Source organism: Natator depressus, chromosome 2 (assembly GCF_965152275.1).
Source record: "Natator depressus isolate rNatDep1 chromosome 2, rNatDep2.hap1, whole genome shotgun sequence".
NCBI lineage: Eukaryota > Metazoa > Chordata > Testudines > Cheloniidae > Natator > Natator depressus.
Genome location: NC_134235.1, coordinates 737,480 through 762,187, shown reverse-complemented (window position 1 = coordinate 762,187; position 24,708 = coordinate 737,480). Strand labels below are relative to the sequence as shown.

The 24,708-nt window shown below is 48.6% G+C and overlaps 1 protein-coding gene across 2 annotated transcripts in view; it reads left to right on the top strand.

Moving 5' to 3' along the window:
- Positions 1–17,080, top strand: part of PUF60 (poly(U) binding splicing factor 60) — a 47,328-nt gene extending 30,248 nt beyond the window's left edge. The window contains exons 3-11 of one of the 2 annotated variants that reach the window (XM_074943622.1): positions 1,336–1,425; positions 2,460–2,510; positions 7,811–7,972; positions 8,574–8,666; positions 9,734–9,947; positions 10,429–10,619; positions 11,413–11,548; positions 12,421–12,656; positions 16,638–17,080. In XM_074943622.1, coding sequence (XP_074799723.1) covers positions 1,336–1,425; positions 2,460–2,510; positions 7,811–7,972; positions 8,574–8,666; positions 9,734–9,947; positions 10,429–10,619; positions 11,413–11,548; positions 12,421–12,656; positions 16,638–16,937 — 1,473 coding nt within the window. In that variant the 3' untranslated portion in view covers positions 16,938–17,080. The remainder of the gene's footprint in view (positions 1–1,335; positions 1,426–2,459; positions 2,511–7,810; positions 7,973–8,573; positions 8,667–9,733; positions 9,948–10,428; positions 10,620–11,412; positions 11,549–12,420; positions 12,657–16,637) is intronic. The other variant, XM_074943623.1, reaches the window with a different exon arrangement.
- Positions 17,081–24,708: the final 7,628 nt, after the last annotated feature.

The window sequence follows — 24,708 nt, the reverse complement described above, 5'->3', positions numbered from 1 at the left end:
AACACACTGCAAACCCTCTCTACCTTTCCTGTGCTCTCTGGGCAACTATTACCTGCCCCTTTGTTATAAGGGGACCTTTAATATACTGCAAAGATTATTTCATCCCTTTGGAGCCAAGCTATTTTAATTGTAGAACCAAGTCCATCCCAACTCTGATCTCTGGTTCTCAATTCTATGTGTGCATCCGGTTAGGACATTACTGCTGACTTCTGGCTTCCACTCCGAGTGGGAACCAGTGATGTCTGAAGTGCTGAGAGGAGAGGAGAGCAGAGTTTGGAATGGAGGGGAAGGTGGGAGCTGTGGGCTAGGTGTCTCCCAGATTCTGGTGAGGCAGGTATGCCATTGTTCTCTGTAGGCTTGGTGTGAATGTTCCCATAATGCTGAAGCTGCTTGTGTGTCTGTGTTTGGCTCGCAGTGTGAAACGGCCTCGTTTCCTCTGGCTGCTCCATAGCTGACAGATGTAAATCCCATTGTCCGTTTCCAGGTTTCCGAAGCACCCGCCTCAAATCCACGGTTTAGAGCCTGCCGTTCCCCGGCACCTCCCAAACACGTACAGCAATGGAAAGCAGGTGCCTTTGAGTGGGGTTGGCTGAATCTGTCCGTTCTGTCACCTGGGCATGGCACATCCATGGGTATTAGTGACCTCTTGATTAGAAGCCTCCATCTCAGCATCATTGGATGTGCAAGGCTCAGTGTTTTCCAGAGTGGTAGAAGGCTGGGTAAAGGAAAAACAGTTCAGCCTTGTAGTCACAGCTCAGGGGTTGACGGAGGGAGCTGGAGTATATAGAAGGACCCACAGCTCCTGCTTACCAATATAGTGTAGACATACTCTGTCAAGGAAGGGAAGGGATGCGCTCGGTGCAGAGTCTGGGCATGGGGAATAGGAGCCGCCTCGCTCTTTGTAGAACCTTTTGTCCAGATGTTCTCTGAGTGGAAAGGACTTGAAGGAGGCTATCTGTCCTGCCCTCATCTCAGCAGGTAAGGTGCAGTGGTGGGAGCTGAGGGGCAGAGGGAGGAAGAGGGAAATGCTGAGTGTGTAGTGCATGATGCTTTCCTAACATTGCGCCTGCTGCAGACTCTGAGTCCACCCCATCCTTGCTCAAGCATTGTGCTGTATTTCAGGGTGAACAACTCCAAGATGCTGATCAAGATCATAGTAAGCTGTCGGCCCTTGACTAATGTAAAGTGCCTTAGTGCTTGGGGCCGGAGCACTGGAAAGCACCAGTGGCAACCAGTTGTGGGGTTCTGGGGAATGTTGTATGAAGTTAAATGTCCTTCCCTGGCACCTTGTAGAGTCCTGTGCCCTGTGATTATGGAGTCTGTATTTCCTTCCAGGCAAAGAAGTATGCGATGGAGCAGAGTATCAAGAGTGTGCTGGTGAAGCAAACCATCGCCCACCAGCAACAGCAACTCACTAACCTGCAGGTGAGAGATCCCTCTGGGCTCATCCCCTTGCCTTTACTCTCCCCACAAGGTGGAGCCTTTTATGCACTTAGAACCAGAGCACAGCCCTGAGGTCTGCCTGGAGCCAGGTACTTGCACTTCTGTTTCCGCAGTGAAATTGAAGTATGTTGTCTTCGGCCCTGTCAAGGAAATCCCTCTCCTGCCCTCATACATACGCTCACCCTCCCTTTCCCCCCAGGAAAGCAGACTGCCCTGGGAAGAGAAGCTGATGCTTCCTCTTCTGTTGGCCGGCTAGACAATTTTTTCAGTTGCCAGAAAATCAAAGCATCTGCTGTGAGTTCCACTGTCAACCTGAAGCTAAGGTGGTGTCTGGGGATACTGGGAGCAGTATCCTTTCACCATCCTTTCCCCCATGAAGAGAAGGTGCGTGTCGCTCTGGCCTTGCTGGCAGTGCCACCACTACCATGGACTCTGTAGATTTTTCTCAGAACTCCAGCTGGTTATTCCTGCTAATGCAGGATTGTCCAAGTCCTAGGAGACCCCTCTGCTGCTGTTTAAACCCCCCTTCCTTCTGAGAATCCTTACATACAGCTCACTGCCTCCTGTTTGAGGTTAAAGAGCCCAGCATAATGATTTGGGGGGTTGTGTATGTTTTAAAAAATGTTGAAGTGGGGATATGCCAGCTGCATTAGGCAGCTCTGGCCTTTCAGGGCTCTGTATGTTCCTGGGCAGCTGCTCTAGATGAGGGGCTCCTTGTAATTGCTGGGGGTGAATCAAGGACAGTGGTTACAGAGGTTACTATTGCCTTGAGTCCCCCCTGGGAGAAACCCTGCTTCCTGAGGCACTGGCAGCAGCACACCCCTCCCCAGAGTTGGTGGGCCTGGCATCTGCAGGGTCCCAGCGCTGGACAGTCCTTGGGAGCGGGCAGTGAGGGGCAAGGAAGGAGAGGCCTCTCCCACAGGTTCCCTGTGCCGTCGCTCTCTGCTTGAGTTTTTACGAACAGCCGTAGTATGCTCAGCTCCAACAGACTGAACTCTGTCTTTACTGTCTTTCAGATGGCAGCAGTGACAATGGGCTTTGGAGATCCTCTCTCACCTTTACAATCGGTCAATAGACATATTCACTTCTTCTTGGGCACTTTGTCTTAGTCAGGGCCTAGAGTGGGGAAGTATGTAGTGGTAATACAATGCTCTTAACTAAACCCAGTACAACCCTCCCACATACCCACCTGCTGTGGACAAGCACAAAAACTGAGACAAAGTGTAAACTCCCCAAAGGAAGACCTTGGGCTGGGTACAGTCTGCTGTGACACTGGCACCCTGGGCCCTGGAGTCAATTGCAAAGAGAGCTTTAGATTTCAAGCAGTTCTGAACACCTGTGAAATTGTGGGAGCCACCTTTCTAGGGATGCTACAGTTCTGAGGTCCTGACCTAAAAGTAACTGCCAAGGTAACTCACAAATGGGCAATCTGTTAAGAAACCAGCACACAGAACAGAGACCTAGTAGCTATGGTGCTGGGGAGCACTGGGGCATTACAGGCTTTCAGAGCATATCCTAGACCAAATGTGAGACTTCTGTTGCTATGTGCATACTTGTAGGCTAGGAGAATTTGGCATATGTTTCAAGTAAAGCAGTGAGGGCTGAAACAAAAAGAACAATAGAATTATTCAGAGAAAAGCAGTGCAGTCCCATAGTGCTGGAAGTTTCTAATCTACCCCCACAGAGAGTCTGATTTACTTGGGATTATCTGTCCCCACCCCTTCTAGACACATGGGGCACTGGCATATGTGGGCTATAACCCCCCCTCTCCTTGTGCAAAGGGTCACTTGTAAATGTTTCCTTGTCTAGCTGAAATGTAATTTCTTTGGTTGGTGTAAAATGCAACCTGGAGGCCAGTGCTCCAAGGGGAAAAAAGCATTAAAACTAGACATGCCTGGCTTTCCTTCTGTAACACTGCCACGGTAGGTAGCTTGTCAGCTGGGGAGCCAAAATAGCATTTGTGGGGGGAGGTAAGCTCGGATTGGGACAGGAAGAGCCATCTCTGCCTGAAGGCAGCATGGCCAGTTCTTGAGCCATGTTGCCCAAGAACCCGCTTTATCAATTAATTTAGATACTATTGATCTCCCATATCACTAATTCTGCTAAACTGTGTTTTGCAGCCACATCATGCACCATTGGGTAACAGAGATGAAAACATGTAATAATGATAGAGGATATCTTTAACAGGGCCCTCAAGATTAACCACAGGCTTAATATTGTAAATCACTTACCCAAAAAAAAAAAAAAAAGCCTCCCTTTGCCAGGAGCCAGCACCTGCTGTTGGAGGGACAGAAAGGCTAGAAGTCAAGGCTTTGCCCTGGATCAGCCATCATGGTGTGTTGTGAACTCGATATTATTAAGATCCCCATTTTCCCACCACATGCTTTATCTCAAGGCCCGTTGGGAGTGTGGAGAGCAAGTATACCTTAAGAATGGGACCATCTCCACTGGCAGGACCCACAAGGCCCATTTGTGAGGGAAGTGCAGCCTGAGCTTCCTGTTATAGCATCTTATTGACCATAGTCAAAGCTTCCTATCCAGCAGACCTCTACCTGCAGGAGTGTTACCGAGCAGGGTTTCACCTTGTCACTTCACCAAGACAAGCAGTTTCCTTGCATAACTGCATCAAAAGTGCAGATGAAAACAGTGGTGCTTTGCATGTTGCCTCCCTCGTTTTGAGCTCCATCCTGAAAAGGTGCATGTTAACTTGTCCTTAATAAGAATACTCCTTAGCTCCTAACTAACAGCACTGTCTATACATACAAACACTGACTGCCCACCTGGAGGTGAGGGAGGAATCCTTAGCCTCTGTTTACAGATGGGGAAGCGGAAAGGTGAAGTGCCCAACCCAGAGCTACAGAGGGGAGTCAATGGCAGGACCAGGATTCACATGCACGTTCTTGGCACCTGGTCCTGCGCTAAGTTCACAAGAATATGCTGCCTTTTCCCTTAACTCACTGCACTGCAGGTTCCTACTAGTACTCACATGTGCCTGTTACCATCATAGTTCAGCTCAACCCTAGCTTGGTGGCCCAGATATCTAATGTAAAGGAGTGTAAATGGGTTCCTCAGAACTTCACTCCTCCTGCTGCTGCTGGAGTCTCCTGCTTGTGCAGAAGGTTTAGAATGTGGATTTCCCACTGTGAGGGTTGCTGCCCAATATCGGAGAAGGGCTAATACTATCAGTCTTGTCTCTGTGGCAGGTATCATTGGAGAGAATGCCCCCTTCGTGTACACATCTTTAAAGGTGTGGAAAATCCCTATGCCTGGGGCACGGGCCTCAGTCTGGCTAGAGTAGTAAGAAGAGGACTAAACTAATAGCAAAAGGGGAAGGTAGAATGAGGGAAAATCTGAGCACTCAGCACAAAATCAAGATGTTGAGAACAAAATTAATCAAGGAACCAAAGAACATGAAGAGAAGAAATTATCTAATTGCCTGAACACCAATGCTAGGAGCCTGGGTAACAAACAAGAGGAACTGGAATTGCTCATTTATGAGCATAAACTTGATCTAGTTGGTATTACTGAAACCTGGTGGGTTGGTTCACCGAAATGGAATGTTAAGATCAATGGGAAGGGGGAGGGGCATTCGATCTCAAAAATGGCATTAGCTGTTTGCAAGTTGCTGAAAACTCTGAAGAAGACAGATAAAACACAAGTGGGGGTACTAGTTGGTGTCTGCTACAGACCACCAAAGCCCACTAAGGAATAGGATGACTGCTTCCTTTTATGCACGTAATTACAGTGTGTACAAATAAAAGCTGTGTGATCATGGGGGACTTCAGTTTGAGTGACGTATGGTGGAGGTCTTGTGCGGCCAGTATAGAAACATCCTTGGAATTTCTAATCATAGATGACAATTCCCTAACTCAGAACATATTGCAGCCTATCCAGGATGGTGTATGAGACCTTGTTCTAACAGAGAGAGAGAGGAACTGATCACAGCTCTAAAAATTAATGGTAGCTTAAGTACAGGTGATCATAACTTGATCACATTTATAATGTGCAAGCAGAATAAAGTCCAGACCAGTAATATAGATGCTTGGTGCATTTACTAGGGCCAATTTCACAAAGCTGAAAACAGTTATGAGCCAGATCAGTTGGGAGGAAGAATTTAATCAGAAAAATGTGAATGATTAGGAATAATTTAAGAACATCTTACTAGATCCCCAAAACACCACTGTCCCACAATCGAGGAAGAAGGCCAATTTTAGAGGGGAAATGAAGGCAGCTGTAAAAAATAAAAAGTCAATATATAAAAACAGAGGTTCCCGACTGTGGGCCGTGACCCCATCAGCAGATGGCGTTGTGATGATCCTTTGTGTGCAGAGGATGCCAGTTTGCTCAGCACAGCGTGACCTAGTATGTACGGTGTATGTACAAATTGGCGTCCTCAGCACAGCGTGACCTCACATGCACCCTATGTACAAGGTTATGCCACATGGAGGATGCCGTTTTGTAGAGCTGTTTGCATCCTCCATGCTGTCTGTGATCTCTGCAGAAAATAATACATTAAAATGGGGTTGTGCCTGCATGCAGTTTGGGAACCCCTGATGCAACCAGTGGAAGAAAGGGGCTGATAGTAATGAATGTTGGCTTCCCAAGGGTGGGAGGATTGGGAGACTGCACTAGAGATATTCTTGCCTAGCTGCTCTACAGTGTGACTGTGCCTCACTTTTCACCTGGCTCACAGGGTTTTGGAGCTATCATAAAATTTCATTTAAAAGCATAAAACACAGCCCCAATTTAGAGGTAAAACAAAACCTTTGTTTCCTTTGTTTGATGAGTCCAGGTTCAAGTTATCTAATATAACTGCAAGCACAGTAGTGTGGTGTGAGAACCTGGTTCGATGATAGTGCTCCCTCCCCTGAAGTGCTAGGAATCAATCCCCACTGAGGCTGTATTTTCAGCTACAGACAGTTACTTGCCTGGTCATGGTGACAGGCTCAAATGCATTTGGTATTTATTTTGTGCGGTTGCTCATCAGACACAGTCCCTGCCTGCTCTGTCCATTACTGTGTTGCAGGAGAGACCCCCTGGCCACCCCTTTGTTACCATATGAGTTGTGGCATCCCTAGACAGGACACAGAACAACTCTGAGCTCATTGTGCTCACCCTTATGCCAGAGCTCTCCACCTGAGTTAGACCTTCATGCAATGGCCTTATAGCAAGGCCCTTCTTGGGGGGGTAAGTGTTCACAGAGCTCCCTACTTGGCTGTGGAGTACTGTAGAATTGGGTTGGGGAGGAAGGCACTAAGATCAGTGCTGCTTTTTCCCTCTTTGTAGGGCGCTCACCACTTTGCATTCGTTCCAGCTGTTCCATGCAGAATAAGAATGTAGCCCTGTACAAGTCTCCAGTGTGCGATAATAAATACACTATTGCTGATTATAGGGAGCTGCCTCTGCAGGGCTTTTCTTTCTGCCTTGGTCCCAATGCATGCTGATAAGATCACAGATTTGGCCAGTGTGTCCTAGCAGGCAGCACCTTCCTAGGTGAAGTTCTTAGAACTGCCATGTGGCTTGGAGGAAGCTGGTTTTAGGGATACCATCTGGGGAACAACCAGGTTCCTCTTGCAAACAGACTTTCAGACAGGTTCAGGAAAAGAGTGCAGAGGCTTTCTCTGCACTGGGACAGACAATGGCTGAGTCTGTGGGGCTGTACCACTGTAGGTGCCAATACCAGTGGAAGATGCTAACTCTGAGCACCACAGACTTCCTCAAGAGAAGGGTTTTGTTTAATTGTTAGATTTTGTTTGTTTTTATTGAACTGTACAGTGCAGCTGCTGCCCAGTGTCAGCTCCTTTAATGCCAAGGGAGGGAGAGGGGAGGAGGTAGAGCCCGGTTCCAAACCCCTTGCGGCCCAGGGAGTGGGGAGGAGGTGGTTCCCAGTGCTAGATCCCTTGATGCCCAGGGTAGGGGAAAATGAGAGCATGTGGTACCCAGTACTGGATCTTTTGCTGCGCCATGCAGGACAGGAGGGATTGCTGTTAGTGCCTGATGTTGGATCCCTTGCTGCCTGGAGGGGAAGCTGTTTTAGAATGAAGGTATTTCCCCCTGCTGCAGGCATTGCCAGAGATGTGATCTTGTCAGGGTGGGTTGGAGTTAGGGCTGCTAAAGTGGCAGAGCAAATCAGAGACTTGACTGTGCCCCTGGGAGTGAGCCTTACTGCCCTGCACTCCCCAACAGTCCATGCACTGAGCGAAAATACTTCTTTACCACTAAGAGTGTTCCAGGCTGTGCTGCAGCCAATGAGGAGCTGCTTGCTGTTGGGTCACAGCTCCTGGGGCGGGTGGGACAGGGGAGAGAGCTGTCCTGGTATCTGTGACGACCCCCTAAGCTAACCAGCCAGTTCTTCTTTCCAATACAGATGGCAGCTCAGAGGCAGCGGGCGCTGGCCATCATGTGTCGTGTGTACGTGGGCTCCATATACTACGAACTGGGAGAGGACACCATCCGCCAGGCCTTTGCCCCATTTGGACCTATCAAAAGCATTGACATGTCCTGGGACTCTGTTACAATGAAACACAAGGTTGGTTAACAGCCCTAGGAGTGGTTTCTTTTTCTCTAAGGTCACCTGCATGCCTCTAGGGAAGGAGGGGCCTGCACCCTCCTAGTCTGCAGTATAGAGCAAGCTGTCTAGGAGGTGGTTCTTCAAGTGATCCCTGTTGTATTCCACTGAGGGTTTTGGGCATGCGCCCGGAGCTGGAGCTTTTAGGATTGAATGTATTCACCTGCTGTGCTGCCTAGGTTTTAGTGTCCCCGGAAGCCATAGCAATGACCTAACAGCTGCATGTGGGGTATGGAGCTTGGGGAATGCTGAGCAGTTAGCTTGCCTTGTGCACATGCACTAGTCTGTCTCCCTAGCTAAAAGGCCTATTCTGTGTATAAGCAGCTCAGGAAGCAAGTGGCCACGAGTCTGTTCAGGCACTTTCGTGCTTCAGCTTGTTGCTCTCTGCATTAGCATGCTATTGGGAAAGGCTTTGAGGGTGGGAAGCTCTGGCTGAACGGTTGGGATCTGGCACAGTGTGATACAGACAGGGTGCATTAGTTGGCAGAGTGGGGAATGTGAGCACTAGGGGTTCAACAAGAAGAGATGGGTACAATTTAATAGGGTTTCCCCTCTATCCTAGGGCTTTGCTTTCGTGGAATACGAGGTGCCTGAAGCTGCTCAGTTGGCCTTGGAGCAGATGAACTCAGTCATGCTGGGTGGGAGGAACATAAAGGTGAGTGACAGCTGGTTGCATTACGTGGGAGGCGAGTCTGGCTCATGCTGCTGTTTGTGTTGCAGGGATGGGGCTTTTCAGATGGTCAGAAGAGCCTAAAGAAGAAAATCTGTTTCTAGGAGACCTGTTCCTCAGTGGGCCTCTGTTCAATGCGCCACCTGAGTCCACTCACTGAGAACTGGCTGGTTCTTGGCACCTGCCTCTGACCCTCTGGGAAGAGCCCATAAAGTGTTAATATACACTAGGAGGAGGGAGGGGCGTTGGGCGCTATTCTGTTCTGCCCCATCCACAGAATGGGAGCCTTTTGTGGCCTAGATATGGAGTCTTGTGGGCAGCGGGCAGGTGAGTGACTGCTGACCCTGGTGGTGCCTGTTGGGCTCTGCAGAAAGGGGGCTTGTTTGTATGTGTATTATGAGGGAAATGAGGCCCTGGGGTAACCTAGTCCTCTGCATGAAGAGGGGGAAAGGTTTAGTACAAACTGAAAGGAACAAGGGACTTGAGCTTTGTATTCCCAGGCATCAAGTAAGAGATTCCCTGACGGGAGTGGGAGACTTTTGGGGGCGTTCCTTGTGCGGTATCGGTGAAAACCCAGTGTCCTTACATATTTCACCAAAGTCATTTCCTCTTAGTTCCCTTTTCAGGCAATTGCAGTGCCTGATGGATTATGGGTTTTTGGGAGCTCCGGAGAATGGTATGGAGGCATTGTGCCCTGCCTGTAGCATTGACAGCTAGTCATTGTAGCATTGGAAGCTAGTCACTAGAGAGGGAGGGAAGATACAAGTCTGAAATATGCTTGCTTCAGGAACAAGTGCCACAGAAAACGTCCTGTATCTGGGTTGTCTCGGTAACCCTGATATCCCATGGTGGCCTATGAAGTCACTGGAGACTACAACCCAGACATCATAATGAATTGTGGCTCTGTGGTGCTAATTGCCGTGCCATGGGAAGTATTGTGTGGGGTTCAATTGCTCTCTGTTAGCATTTGCAGTCCTTGTGTCTTGGGTGAGTCACAGTGCTGCCTCTTGGAGCACTCAAAGAGGTGTTTGTGTTTGCTTTGCTCTCCACAGGTTGGTAGGCCTAGTAATATTGGACAGGCACAGCCAATCATAGACCAGCTAGCTGAGGAGGCACGGGCTTTCAACCGCATCTACGTGGCATCTGTTCACCAGGACCTTTCAGATGACGACATTAAGAGTGTGTTTGAGGCCTTTGGGAAGATTAAGTCCTGCACGCTAGCCAGGGACCCCACAACAGGGAAGCACAAAGGCTATGGCTTCATTGGTAAATTGGCTGCTCTGATACCTGTCATGGAGTGGGGTGGGGATGTCATTGGATTTGGATCCGTGTCTGCTCCCTGCAGTGGCAATAAGCTTCTGCTTTCAGTTATGGGTTAGAGTGGGACTGAGAGCGACCCCTGGCCTGATGTCAGAGGGCTGCCTGGCTCTCAGCTGGAAACTGGATTCTGTGTTCTTGTTCAGCTGGCACCTAGGATGTGATGAGAACCATCTCCCTTTACGCTGAATGTCTGAGAAGATCCTGGACAACCAGAGGGGTTGGGTGTGTGATCTAGGAGGTGTGGGAGTGGTTGGTAGGGACACTGATGACTGCCGCTCAAGACCATTGTGTTCTTAGAAGTACAAACCTAAATTGTGGAGGGAAAGCGTTCTACGTTTAGGAGGCAGGCAGGTGGGGCATTGTCCCTGGGAGCCTGAAATGTCCATCTTTAAGGAGCGCTCTGTCAGGGTTCCAATTATCATTGCAGAGTATGAGAAGGCACAGTCGTCACAAGATGCTGTCTCATCTATGAATCTCTTTGACCTGGGAGGCCAATATCTCCGGGTTGGCAAAGCTGTCACTCCCCCAATGCCTCTCCTAACACCTGCAACGCCTGGAGGATTACCCCCTGCAGCAGCTGTGGCTGCAGCAGCTGCCACAGCAAAGATAACAGCTCAGGTAAGAAACAGAGCAGCAGGATTTGAAATGAGGTGGGTGAGTGCGTGCGTTATTTAGAGTCCAGCAGTCCTATTGAACACAGGGATACCGATTCATACAATGCACTGAGTCAGCAGTACTTATGGGAACTCCTGACTAGGTGGCCTTTGTTGTACCCTACAGAGTAGTTCTCCCGGTCTCATGTGGAGACTGGCCAAGGAGTAGCTGTCTGTGCTACACCCTCCAGTCTTGGGTCTGGCATGCCAAGGTGTAGAAAGAGGCCTGATTTACAGCACAGACAGGCTTATTTGTTTTGATTTAGTTTGATTGTTCTGAAACAGTATTGCCTAATTAGGGCCACCTTAGAGAGCAAGGGGTGGTTTGGAAGTGGGGAAGCTTTTTGCTCTGGAATTGACTCCATCCTGCTAAAACCATCCTGGAGACTTTGAGTTGGGGATCCCTTGGCATGTCTATCATTCAGGGCCCTGCACATGAGCTGACTGGCGTTGGGTGATAACTATGAAGTGTGGGGAAAGTGCCTGCTCTTCAGGGGTTTGGCATGTGGTGGCTGTCTACAGGAAAGGCGAGTTCAGGGCAATCCTCGGCATGTGTCTGTGTGATTAAGCTGAGTTGCATACATTTCTCCGCTCTTTCTGGTGGCTGAGCTGGCCCTAGTAATTTTACAGTTCATTTGCCCCCATGTCCTGGCTATGTGGTAAGTCTCTACAAAGGTAAAAAGAAAGAACCTGAGCAGAGCACACCTGAGCATGACTCTCTGAAGCAGAATTAACACTCTCTGGCTTTTCTCTTGTAGGAAGCAGTGGCAGGAGCTGCAGTCCTTGGCACTTTAGCAACACCTGGGCTGGTGTCACCAGCGCTGACACTGGCTCAGCCTCTGGGGGCATTGCCGCAGGCCGTAATGGCAGCACAGGCACCAGGAGTCATTACGGGTGCGTCTGCTCTTCATTCTGTCATTTCCACAAGTATTCCGAGAGAGCACCAGTCCCCACAGCTGGGGTCACTTCTTGGAAAGTGTAGCCAGGGAGCCTGGGGCCAGCTACCCCTCTTCGGTTACAGACCCATGTGATTCCTGTAAAGAGCTCAGAGAACTCAGTTGAAGAGAAGAGCTGTAGGAAGCAGGTGGGCTCTGTGGCTGACCCTGCAGCAGTGGGGAGAGATGCAAGGAAAAAGTTTCAGGTTCCTTGCAGCTGCTTTGATCAGGGGAATAACTTTGTTACTTGGTGAGTTTTGTACATGGAAAAATGAAACCGTCCCTGAACGAAGGGCATGAGCAGACTTTTAAGACGTGGCCTCAGTCCTTCCTGCGCTGGGAAGACAGGCCACCAGCCCCACTAAAGGGTTTGAAACTGAATTGTACTGAAACTGAATTGTTTGCAGAGAATTCTGATTTCTCCTTGCATTGCCTCGCAGGCTTCTCCGTGAGTGTGTGGTGAGTGCTGTAAGGGCACTAAGCCTCCCCGAGCTGGCAGGGATGCACAGTGCCTGAGCAAAAGCACCACGTTGGTCACTTACCACGTGCAAAACAGATGCAGCCACATCTTGCTGTCTCCCCTTCGAATGGGCAGGTTGACCACGTCTGTGCATCGTACCTGGTGGTAGAGCCTGGCCTCTCTATTGTCCTGAGTCGCTGTTTGCCCTGTTGTCAGGCTCTCTCAGTGGTTCATGTTTCAGTTACTAAAACCTTTCTCCTAATTCCATGAGGCTGGGTGTCACTGGCTGGCTTTCTTCCTGATGTGGCAGAGTGCCAATCCTCGAGGTAGGCTCCTTTATCTCTTCCTTCAATCTGTGTATTCACCTGCAGGTGTGACCCCCGCTCGACCTCCCATTCCAGTCACTATTCCACAGGTGGGAGTAGTGAACCCTATCCTAGCAAGTCCCCCAACATTGGCTCTGTTGGAGGTTAAGAAGGAGAAGGAGGAGGAGGAGATCTTCCAGGAGTCGGAGAGGCCTGAAATGCTGAGTGAACAGGAGCACATGAGCATATCAGGCAGCAGTGCCCGTCACATGGTGATGCAGAAACTGCTTCGCAAACAGGAGGTGAGCATGACCCTGAGTTAATTCTAGATTCCCAGAGATACAGTGTAGCCTACAGGCCACAAGACTGGCCTGGGTCTGTCTTTCAGTTCTGCGTAGTTCGGCAGTACAATGTATGGTACAAGTTCACAAAAGATGTGTCCCTAGATGTCTTACTGAGTTAATGCTGGAATACAAATGCCTGTATCATAACCAGTCATCACCTGCTGCATGGCTTTTCCCTCTCTGCCTTGTAAAGGAGGAACTCTGTAGTGAGGTGCCTTGCTCAGAGAGACCTCACTTTTCGCTGTGCTGTGTTGTCCAGCCATTAGACCAAAGATGCTGATAGTCTATTAGGACATTATAGTCACTGATGTCCTGGTCCCCAGATTTCTCCTTCCTCTCCGTCATTCACATGTCACCATAGTTTGTCATTGGCTGCGACTGATGAAGTGGGAGGAAATAAAACCGGATCTGTGGTGTTAAGGAATCTGTCATTTGATGATCGTCTGCACTACTGCTGGCTGTTTTACTGCAGCCAAAAGCATGCTGGGTATCTCAGTGTAGGTACAGAGAGGCTCACAGTTCCATTTCTGTGGGTGTGAACCATAGCTATCTCCTCACAAAATAGAGATGTGATCCTTGTCTGATCCTTCTGAGTCCCCCTCCTTCCCACCAGTCAATGCAGTACTAAGCACTGAGGAGCTTACAGCTAATTTCAGACATGCTGCAAGGGTGAGGATGACAAGACAGGGCTGATTCATGCGGGAAGCACAGGTGACATCATGAGACTCTGCTCAGTAGAGTCACAAGGGACCATTGTGACCAGTCTGACCTCCTGCAGAACACAGGCAGAGACTCCCACCCAGTGATTCTCAGATACCTTAGTGATGGCACAGAACTCTGAAGGTCCGATCTCAGCTTGGACAGTGACTCCCTCTGGGATTGGACAAGGCCCTTCCCCTCTTTTTCTCTGCCAAATAGGGATAATAATGACCTGCACCTCTTGAGGGGCTGTGAGAATTAGCTCATGTGTCCTATACTTTGAAAATATAAAGGCCCAACGGTGGTATTGTTGAGACACTGGCTGTCCCCTAGTTAAGATTGAAGCGAGCTATCCATAAAAACCCGATCTACACGACCCACACCTTAATTTCCCCAAGAACTGTTACATCACATCTCAAGGGGGGAGTTTAGATAAATCAGAAAATGCATTTTAAAGCTACACCAAAAGTTTCCCTAACTCCTTTTTCCAAAATGGCTTGACCTGCAAATTCTGAGTTTGTTGTGGTGGCAAAGAGTCCTGTGGCACCTTATAGACTAAGAAAAAAAACAGGAGTACTTGTGGCACCTTAGAGACTAACAAATTTATGAGAGCATAAGCTTTCCTGGGCTACAGCCCACTTTCCCCAAATTCCACCTTCTGTGTGTGTGTGTGTGTGTGTATATATATATATATATATATATATATATATATATATATATATATATATATACACATACACACATACTTACTTTATGTTCCATTCAGTGCATCCGATGAAGTGGGCTGTAGCCCACGAAAGCTTATGCTCTAATAAATTTGTTAGTCTCTTAGGTGCTACAAGTCCTCATGTTCTTTTTGCGGCTACAGACTAACATGGCTGCTACTCTGAAACCTGTCATTATTGTGAAACCTCTCACAAATCTTGGGAGAAAGGCCAGTCCTTGCCTACAGACAGCCCCCCAACCTGAAGCGAATACTCACCAACAACCACATACCACACAACAGAACCACTAACCCAGGAACCTATCCTTGCAACAAAGCCCGTTGCCAACTGTGCCCACATATCTATTCAGGGGACACCATCACAGGGCCTAACAACATCAGCCACACTATCAGAGGCTCGTTCACCTGCACATCCACCAATGTGATATATGCCATCATGTGCCAGCAATACCCCTCTGCCATGTACATTGGTCAAACTGGACAGTCTCTACGTAAAAGAATAAATGGACACAAATCAGATGTTAAGAATTATAACATTCATAAACCAGTCGGAGAACACTTCAATCTCTCTGGTCACGCAATCACAGATATGAGGGTCGCTATCTTAAAGCAAAAAAACTTCAAATCCAGACTCCAGCGAGAAACTGCTGAATTGGAATTCATTTGCAAATTGGATACTATTAATTTGGGCTTGAATAGAGACTGGGAGTGGCTAAGTCATTATGCAAGGTAGCCTATCTCCCCTTGTTTTTTTCCTACAAACCCCCCCCAAGACGTTCTGGTTAAACTTGGATTATTGCTGTGCACATTGTAAGATGAGCTATTGCCAGCAGGAGAGTGAGTTTGTGTGTGTGGTTTTTGGAGGGGTGTGTGTGTGTGTGGGGGGTGGGGGTGAGAAAACCTGGATTAGTGCTGGAAATGACCCACCTTGATTATCATGCGCATTATAAAGAGAGGTTTCAAAGAGGGATGGGCTATTACCAGCAGGAGAGTGAGTTTGTATGTGTGTCTGGGGGGCGGGGGGGGAAGGGTGAGAAAACCTGGATTTGTGCTGGAAATGGCCCTCCTTGATGATCACTTTAGATAAGCTGTTACCAGCAGGACAGTGGGGTGGGAGGAAGTTTTGTTTCATGGTCTCTGTGTGTATATAATGTCTTCTGCAGTTTCCACGATATGCTATGCATCCGATGAAGTGAGCTGTAGCTCACGAAAGCTCATGCTCAAATAAACTGGTTAGTCTCTAAGGTGCCACAAGTACTCCTTTTCTTTTTTCTTTTTACGAATACAGACTAACACGGCTGTTACTCTGAAACCTGTCATTATAGACTAACAGACGTATTGGAGCATAAGCTTTCGTGGGTGAATACCCACTTCATCGGATGCATGTAGTGGAAATTTCCAGAGGCAGGTATAAATATGCAAGCAAGAATCAGGCTAGGGATAATGAGGTTAATTCAATCAGGGAGGATGAGGCCCTCTTCTAGCAGTTGAGGTGTGAACACCAAGGGAGGAGAAACCGCTTTTGTAGTTGACTAGCCATTCACAGTCTTTGTTTAATCCTGAGCTAATGGGGTCAAATTTGCAAATGAAGCTCTGAAGCTCTGCAGTTTCTCTTTGAAGTCTGGTCCTGAAGTTTTTTTGCTGCAGGATGGCTACCTTTAAATCCTTGAGTTTGTTGTGTTGGCCTGAGTGGGGAGAGGCTTTGAGAAGGTGTGCATTACAAAGAGATAAGAGCTGGTTTCACGTGCATACAGAGCAATTTTTAAAATTATTTTATCTCACCCGCTGCTGACTGCGCTGCTGGTCTGAACCAGAGACATGGTGGGATGGAGAGGGACAGGCGTCGGGGGGGCCCACAGGCAATGATAGGATGGTGATGGACTTCCTGTTACAGAAGGGTGTGATAGGACAGGAGGATGGAATGGGGTAAAGGCTTGGGAGAATTCTGGAGCGTGAGCCACACTGATGGGTTGGGGTATGGGTATCCCCTGTAAGGTACTTGTTCTGGGAATGATGAGAAGTCTTCAGCCTCTAGGCCTGTAAGGCCAACTACTTACACCAGCCACTAAGTTCCAAGATAAAACTAACATGAAGAATAATTGCCACCAAAATGTGTCTTGCTGTTGAAGGTAAGAGGAGGGAAATCAGTTTGATAAATCCATCTCTGTAAGGTTTAAACATAGTCTGAAAAATAGCATCTCTCCAGCCACCTCTTCAGGGCACAAAACAAGTGGCAAATTCCTGGTATGCTGCTCGCCTAAGCAGTTGAGCTGGAGATACCTGTGGAAGAGCCATAATTTCTGGGCTGTACTGAACATGGGTTGAGCATGCTTCTGGCGCCCCTGAGCGGTGCCATTACACATTGGTTCCAGAAAGCCCGGGGATGTTAATTTTTGCTGCTCAGGCATGGCACTGCAATGGCTGCTGTGATGTGCAGGTGCCATGGCGTTGCAGGGTTAACCCCAGCGGTCCCGTGAACTGGCTCAGTCACTTCTCTTTCCTTCCTCTTCCTGCAGTCAACTGTGATGGTGCTGCGCAACATGGTGGATCCAAAGGACATTGATGATGATCTGGAGGGAGAAGTGACAGAAGAATGCGGAAAGTTTGGGGCAGTGAACAGGGTCATCATCTACCAAGAGAAGCAGGGCGAGGAGGAGGACGCTGAGATCATTGTCAAGATCTTTGTAGAGTTCTCCATGGCCTCAGAGACTCACAAAGCCATTCAGGCCCTGAACGGGCGCTGGTTTGCTGGGAGGAAGGTGGTAGCAGAGGTGTATGACCAGGAGAGATTTGATAACAGTGACCTGTCCGCATGAACTCTGCCTGAGAGACTTCTCCCCTGCCCCTGTGTCCCCTCTGTTTTTTAGCCATGTGTAAGGAACGCTGCCGGGTGGGTGCAGCGCTCTCCTGTGGTGTACATGTAGTTTGGATAAAAGTGCGAAGAAAAGCTAGCGTGCGTGAGTGTGTGTTAAAGGGGCCAGTACCGCCTTGCGGGGTCTGGAACAGGCCCAGTCTCCTCAGCCAGCAGCTTGTCAGGCCTTAGCGAGTAAGGGCCTGAGGTCAGAATCCCATGTCACCCTCTGGGGCCAGGAGCTGCAGTTTTCTTTAGAAGTGGGCTCTGCTTGTTTGAATGGAGCAGGCACCATCTTTTTAATAAGTGTTTGCCCAGTACATTGATCCCTGGTTGGAGCCCTCAGGCATTCTTGCAGTGTGGCCAGGAATGGGCAGTGGCATGGGGAACGCTAGGAGCTCCTTCCAGAGAAGGCTGAGCTGCTGCAGGCTGAGCTCAGGCTCCAAGCCCTTGATGTGGGTAAGTGCCACCACATCAATGGCTTGCAGTCTGCAGATGCTCTGGTCATCGCCTCGGCCTGCATGAGTCGATCCATTCCGGAGCACGTGCTCAGACACAGTCCCAAGGCTGAGATCCACGGCTGCAGCTGTCCACGTGAACAATGGTGGGGGGGACTGTCCCACCTGGGAACTTGCATTTTACGCAGGCCTCGTGAGTTCAGGTTAATGGAAATATCAAGCTTGTGAAGCCAGGCTATAGCCCAGTAACAAGTCAGTTGGGATTTGAATGTACAGTCCTGTTACTTTGATCCGGTGTGGTTCAGGGCAGGCTGATCTGTCGGCTGCTCTAATACTATGGAGATCATATAGCTGCACCATGGCGAAGGCCCCGTATGCACGCTGCTCCCAAAGGTAAGAGGGGTATGAGAAGCAGTACACGTGGGAAGCTTCACAGCTGGCCTGAGAGGAGTGACTGCGGCCTGGGTTCTCACAGGTGTAGCGTTGGTACGACTGCTTTGTTCATGCAGCCTCCGATGTACATGTGGTAAATTGGACCTTAGAAATCTGTCCCTGTGGTGCTCTCTTTCAGTTTCTTTCTGCCCCTAGGCACTATATTGAGGCACCCATTCCTTAAGTGAAAGGACAACCACTGAGCGTGTCCTGTACAGAGGGCAGAATTTGAAAGCCAGTGCATATATGTCCTCTAGAGTTGGCCTCTGTCTAAGTAGTGTGTGAGGCAGGGAGTTAATCATAAAGATCAGGGTTGGAAGGGACCTCAGGAGGTCATCTAGTCCAACCCCCTGCTCAAAGCAGGACCAATCCCCAATTTTTGCCCCAGATCCCTAAATGGCCTCCTCAAGGATTGAACTTACAACCCTGGGTTTAGCAGGCCAATTCTCAAACCACTGAGCTATCCCTCTGATCTACTACAATCGCTCTCTCTCTAATGATTTAAGGTTCATAAATTCCAAGGTCAGATGGTAATATAATCTGGCTGACCTGCATACAATGCAGGCCATAGCTCCTGAGGTAAGATACAGATTTTCACATCCTAAGTGAGTTGTTCCAGTGCTTAATTACCCTGATTGCTAAAAATTGGCATCTTATTTCCATTCAAATTTGTTTAGCTTCTACATCCAGCAATTAGACTTGTTCTTCCTCCCATCTGCTGGATTCAGGAACCCAAAAGAGTATTTCAGAGGGTTCTCATATAGTCTCTTGGAACTATCGGGGGAAATGCAGGGGTAAAGCAGGTATGAATTAGGAATGGCTGACTAATACCAATCAACATGGTTTATGAAAAACAGGTCTTGTCAGATCAACTAGATAATGTTTTTTTTTTTTTTTTTTTTTTTTTTTTTTTTTTAACAAGATTACAAGTTTGGTTAACATAATAGACATCTGTACGGCATTTGACTTACTTTTGATTAAAAATTAGCACTATACTAAATCAGTGCAGCACATGATGGATAGTAACATATTAAATGGATCAAAAAGTTGCTAACTGGGTCTCAAAAAGTAATTGTAAATGAGGGTGTTTCTAGTTATGTCCTTGAGGGATCTGTCTGGCCCAGTACTGTTTAGTATGTCTGTCAGTGAGCTAGAAGAAAATATAAAAATCATTGCTGGTAATGTTTGCAAATGACACAAAAACTAGAGTGGTAAATCAGAAGGCCTAAGAGTCCTGAAAGCATTGGCTGAGGAGATCTCTGGCCTGCTAAAGTTAACTTTAAATAAATCTTGGAATGCTGGAGAAGTTCCAGAAGACTGGAAGAGTGCTAATGTGGTGGTGGTTGTGGTGCAGGAAAATCATTTTTAAAAAAATCCTGTCCCACTCCCACATTGTTTCTTGATTTTTTTTTTTTTTTTTTTTTTTTAAATCCCGCACCAGCTGTTCTGGCAGCGGGTCCTCCGGGACCCACAGGATCCCAGTTCCGCTGCAGGGCTCTACTCTGAAGGCACCGTTGGCAGCAGCACAGAAGTGAGGGTGGCAGTGAGGGTTCTCCCAGCTTGTGCCTGGGGATGGCAGGGCTTCCCATCCCCCTTGCATGACGATGCAGGGATTCTCCAGCCGTTTGCATGGAGGATTAAAGGTGGGGAAGAGGAGACGCAGGGGCTGCTCATCCCCTTGTAAGGGTGCATGAGGACTCGGACACCTCTGGATGGGTGAGTTGGGAGGGTTGGGGCGTTTCCATCCCATTGCACAGGGGTGCAGGGAGTGGGTGGGGGCTGGTGGGGAGACATCTGCTGAGAACAGCGCGTCCACTCAAAGCTGGGACAATTTTAGAGCCCTTCAGCGGGACAGGGATCCCGCGGAACCAGCTGCCATAATAGCAGGAGCGGGATAAAAGTTCAAGAAACGCTGGGGGAGCGGGTGGGAGCGGGATTAAAAAATAGTCCTCCCATGCCACAAACGTGAGCGCCCTGGCCAGCAGCCGCCGCTCTCCAGCCACCCGGCTCTGATGTTCTGCGCGGCTGCTGGCGGTGGCGCTGCTTTCGGAGCTGGGCAGCCAGAGAGTGGCGACTGCTGGCCAAGGGCCCTGCCCCTCCATATGTAGAAGTCAAACTACGCTTATGGAAACTTCTCCGCCATTACAGGGCTTTTTCCTTTTTTTCCCCCAGTGAGGAAAAAGGAGGGGAAAGCAGTGGACGTGCTGTTCCTTGACTTTAGCAAAGCTTTTGACACGGTCTCCCACAGTATTCTTGCCAGCAAGTTAAAGAAGAAGGGCTGGATGAATGGACTATAAGGTGGAGAGAAAGTTGGCTAGATTGTCGGGCTCAACGGGTAGTGATCAATGGCTCCATGTCTAGTTGGCAGCCGGTATCAAGTGGAGTGCCCCAAGGGTCGGTCCTGGGGCTGGTTTTGTTCAATATCTTCTTTAATGATCTGGAGGATGGTGGATTGCACCCTCAGCAAGTTTGCAGAGGACACTAAACTGTGAGGAGAGGTAGATACGCTGGAGGGTAGGGATAGGATACAGAGGGACCTAGACAAATTGGAGGATTGGGCCAAAAGAAATCTGATGAGGTTCAACAAGGACAAGTGCAGAGTCCTGCACTTAGGACGGAAGAATCCCATACACCGCTACAGACTAGGGACCAAATAGCTCGGCAGCAGTTCTGCAGAAAAGGACCTAGGGGTTACAGTGGACGAGAAGCTGGATAGGAGTCAACAGTGTGCCCTTGTTGCCAAGAAGGCCAATGGCAATTTTGGGCTGTATAAGTAGGGGCATTGCCAGCAGATCGAGGGACGTGATCGTTCCCCTCTATTCGACATTGGTGAGGCCTCATCTGGAGTACTGTGTCCAGTTTTGGGCCCCACACTACAAGAAGGATGTGGAAAAATTGGAAAACGTCCAGCGGAGGGCAACAAAAATGATTAGGAGACTGGGACACATGAGTTATGAGGAGAGGCTGAGGGAACTGGGATTGTTTAGTCTGCGGAAGAGAAGAGTGAGGGGGGATTTGATAGCTGCTTTCAACTATCTGAAAGGGGGTTCCAAAGAGGATGGATCTAGACTGTTCTCAGTGGTGGCAGATGACAGAACAAGGAGCAATGGGGGAGGTTTAGGTTGGGTATTAGGAAAAACTTTTTCACTAGGAGGGTGGTGAAGCACTGGAATGGGTTCCCTAGGGAGGTGGTAGAATCTCCTTCCTTAGAGGTTTTTAAGGTCAGGCTTGACGAAGCCCTGTCTGGGATGATTTAGTTGGGGATTGGTCCTGCTTTGAGCAGGGGGTTGGACTAGATAACCTCCTGATGTCCCTTCCAACCCTGATATTCTATGAGAGTTTGTGTGTCCCTAAGGCAGAGGTGGGCAAACTATGGTCTGTGGGCCCAGCCGGGGAGGCTAGCCCCTGGCCTCTTCCCTGCTGTCCCCCCTCTCCCGCAGGTGTGTGGGTAGCGCGGCTTGTGTCCGCCCACCTCTCACGCTTTCCAATAAGCCTGTCTTGCCGCTCTGAGCGGCATGGTAAGAGGGCGGGGGGAGAGGGGATTGGATAAGGGGCAGGAGGTTCCTGGGGTAGTCAGAAGGCAATTGGATGGGGCAGAGGTTTGGGGGGGGGCAGTCAGGAGACAGGGAGTAGGGGGGGTTGGATGGGGGGAGTCCCGGGGGGTCAGAGAGTCCTGGGGAGGGGGGACAGGGAGCAGGGGGGGTTGGATAGGGGGTGGGGTCCCGGGGGGGGGGCAGTTAGAGGCAAGGAGTCCCAGGAGGGGGCGGTCAGGGGACAAGGAGCAGGGGGAGTTGGATGGGTCGGGGGCGGGAAGTGGGAGAGGGTGGATTGGAGGCTGGGGCCAGGCTGTTTGTGGAGGTGTACAGCCTTCCCTACCCAGCCCTCCATACCGTTTCACAACCCCGATGTGGCCCTCAGGCCAAAAAGTTTGCCCACCCCTGCCCTAGGGGTACACAAAACCCGTTTGAAAACCACTGCATTAAATGGATTAAAAACTGGCTGACAGATCTCTACAAGTAGTTGTCAGTGGGGAATCATGGAGCAGATGTGTTTTTAGTGATTGGTTCTAACCCAATGCTAATCATCCAGAAGTAAATATTCGCAGATGACACAGATCGTGGGGGAGTGGTAAATAAGGAAGAGGACAGGTCACTGATACAGTGTGATCTGGATTGCTTGGTAAACTGCTGCAAGCAAACAATATGAATTGTAATATGGCTAACTGTAACTGTGTACATCTAGGAACAAAGAATGTTAGCCATAATTACAGGATGGGGGACTCTAACCTGGGAAGCACAGACTCTGAAAAGGACTTGGGGGTGATGGTGGATAATCAGCTGAACATGAGCTCCCAGTGTGATGCTGTGGCCAAAAGGGCTAATGGGATCCTTGAATCCATAAAGGGAGTCATAGAGTGAGACAAGGTGGGTGATTAGATTAGGGTTAATAGATTACTAATGGTTGTAACGAGCTATAAAACCAGTGACTGACCCATGATTTTTAGTGTCTAGGAGAACTATGAATTTAAGTTCCCAGGTTCGTCTTTTGAAGGTGCTGTGCAGGTTTCCTTTGAGGATGGGGACTGATTGGTCAGATCCTGCATTTGCACTGGATGGGGTACATCACATCTTGTGATAGGCTGTGTGGGACCGGTGGATTATGAAAGGTGTGTTGTGGTGAGTATTGATCGTCATAGCAGTGGAGATATATCTTCAGACTTTGCATCTGTTCTGGCAGGGTTTGGTGCCGCTTTGAATTGGTGTGTCCTGGTCTATGGGGAGCTTGGCCAGGTTCCAAACATATCTCCACTGCCACAGTGATCAAAAACCCAAACACACCGTTCAAGATCCATGGACCCTACACATTCTTACCACAATGTGGTGTACCTCATCTAGTGCATCAGACGCCCTAAAACAACTATGTGGCTAAAACCAGATAATCACTACAGCCTCGAATGAACTTACATAGAAAAATAAGACAGAAACACCCCATCACCCATGGGCGAACACCTTTCACAAAGGGATCACTCCATATCCTTACCGGTCCTCATCTGCGAAGTTAACCCACGCAACACCTTCAAAAGACGAGCCTGGGAACTTAAATTCATAACTCTGCTAGACAGTAAAAATCGTGCTCAACAGAGACACTGGTTTTATGGCTCATTACAACAATTTGTAATCTACTAGCCTTCCTTTGTCCAGGGACTTCAGAGCTGTTTATTTCCCACTTCATTTCAAGTGGTTTCTTGCCACGTGTGCTTATGCTTAACAATCTGTCCCACCTTATATGTAGCTGTGACGCTCTGGTAACTTGTTCCAGATCTGAAGAGGAGCTCTGTGTAGCTCGAAAGCTTGTCACTTCCACCAAATGAAGTTGGTCTGTGTTTCTCATATCCTGAGACCATATCCAACAACACTGCAATAAACAGGGGAAGCAGGAGCAGAGAGGTTATTTAACCTCTGTACTTGGCACTGGTGAGACTGCTGTCCAGTTCTGGTGTCCACAGTTCTATGAAACCTCTCTAATTTATCAACATCTTTCTTGAAGAGCCAAAAGAATTATTAAAGGATTAGTAAAAAAACATGTCTTGTATTGGTAGACTGAGCTGCCAGAGCCTATCTAGCTTAACAAGGAAACAATTAAGGATTGAGTTGATCACAATCTATAAGTAGCTACATGAAGAACAAATATTTGACAATTGGCTCTTCTGTCTGGCAGACAAAGCTATAATGAGATCCAATGGCTGGAAGTTGAAGCTAAACAAATTCAGATTAGAAATAAGGTCTAAGTAATTAACCACTGGAACAACTCACCAAGTATTGTAATGGATTCTCCATCACAAACGATTTTTAAATCAAGTTTGGATGTTTTTCCAGGAGCAGTGTTCTGGCATTATTTCAGGGAAGTCCTGTGTTATACAGGAGGGAGACAATCACAGTAGTCCCTTCTGACTCACAGTGACAGTGAGTGGAGTGAGAAATAATAATGCAGACAGAGCAGTCGTACAGAACAGTCTCGATCATGGGGTAAGCTGAGCCCGTTCAAACAAAATGTGGTTTAATGCAATCAAATGCAAAGTTACACATCTAGGAACAAAGAATGCAGGCCATACCTACGGACTGGGGACTGGATCACGAAAGGCAACAGCTGAAAAGTATTATGGGGTCCTAGTGGACAAGGAACTGAACATAAGCTCCCAGGGCGATGCTGTGGCTAAAAGGTCTAATGCGATCCTGGGATGTATACACGAAGTATACACCAATACGTATACACGAAGTAGGGAGTGGAGAGTAAGGAGTAAGGAAGAGCCACAAAAATAATTTGAGTACTGAAGAAAAGCGCTCAGGGGAGGAAGCGGGGCTGGGGCAGGGACTTTGGGGAAGGGGTCCAATGGGGCAAGGAGGGGGCAGAGTTGGGGCAGGGACTTTGGGGAAGGGGTTGGAATGGGGGCGGGCAAGGGGTGGAGTTGGGGCAGGGCCGGGGGGGGGGCACAAGCAAATCCCCCCCCCCCGTGGAGCGTCCTCTTTTTTGAATGTTCAAATATGGTAACCCTAGACAACTTTAAGTGAGGAGTTACTGTAAATAACTTTCCCTTATTCACTTTCTCCACACCACTCATGATTTTATAGACCTCTATCACATCCACCCCTTCGTCTCCTCTTTTCCAAGCGGAAAAGTCCTGGCCTCTTTAATCTCTCCTCATATGGGACCCGTTCCAAACCCCTCATCATTTTAGTTTCCCTTCTCTGAACCTTTACTAATGCCAGTATATCTTTTTTGAGATGAGGGGACCACATCTGTGACAGTATTCAAGATGTGGGCGTACCAGGGATTTATATAAGATAT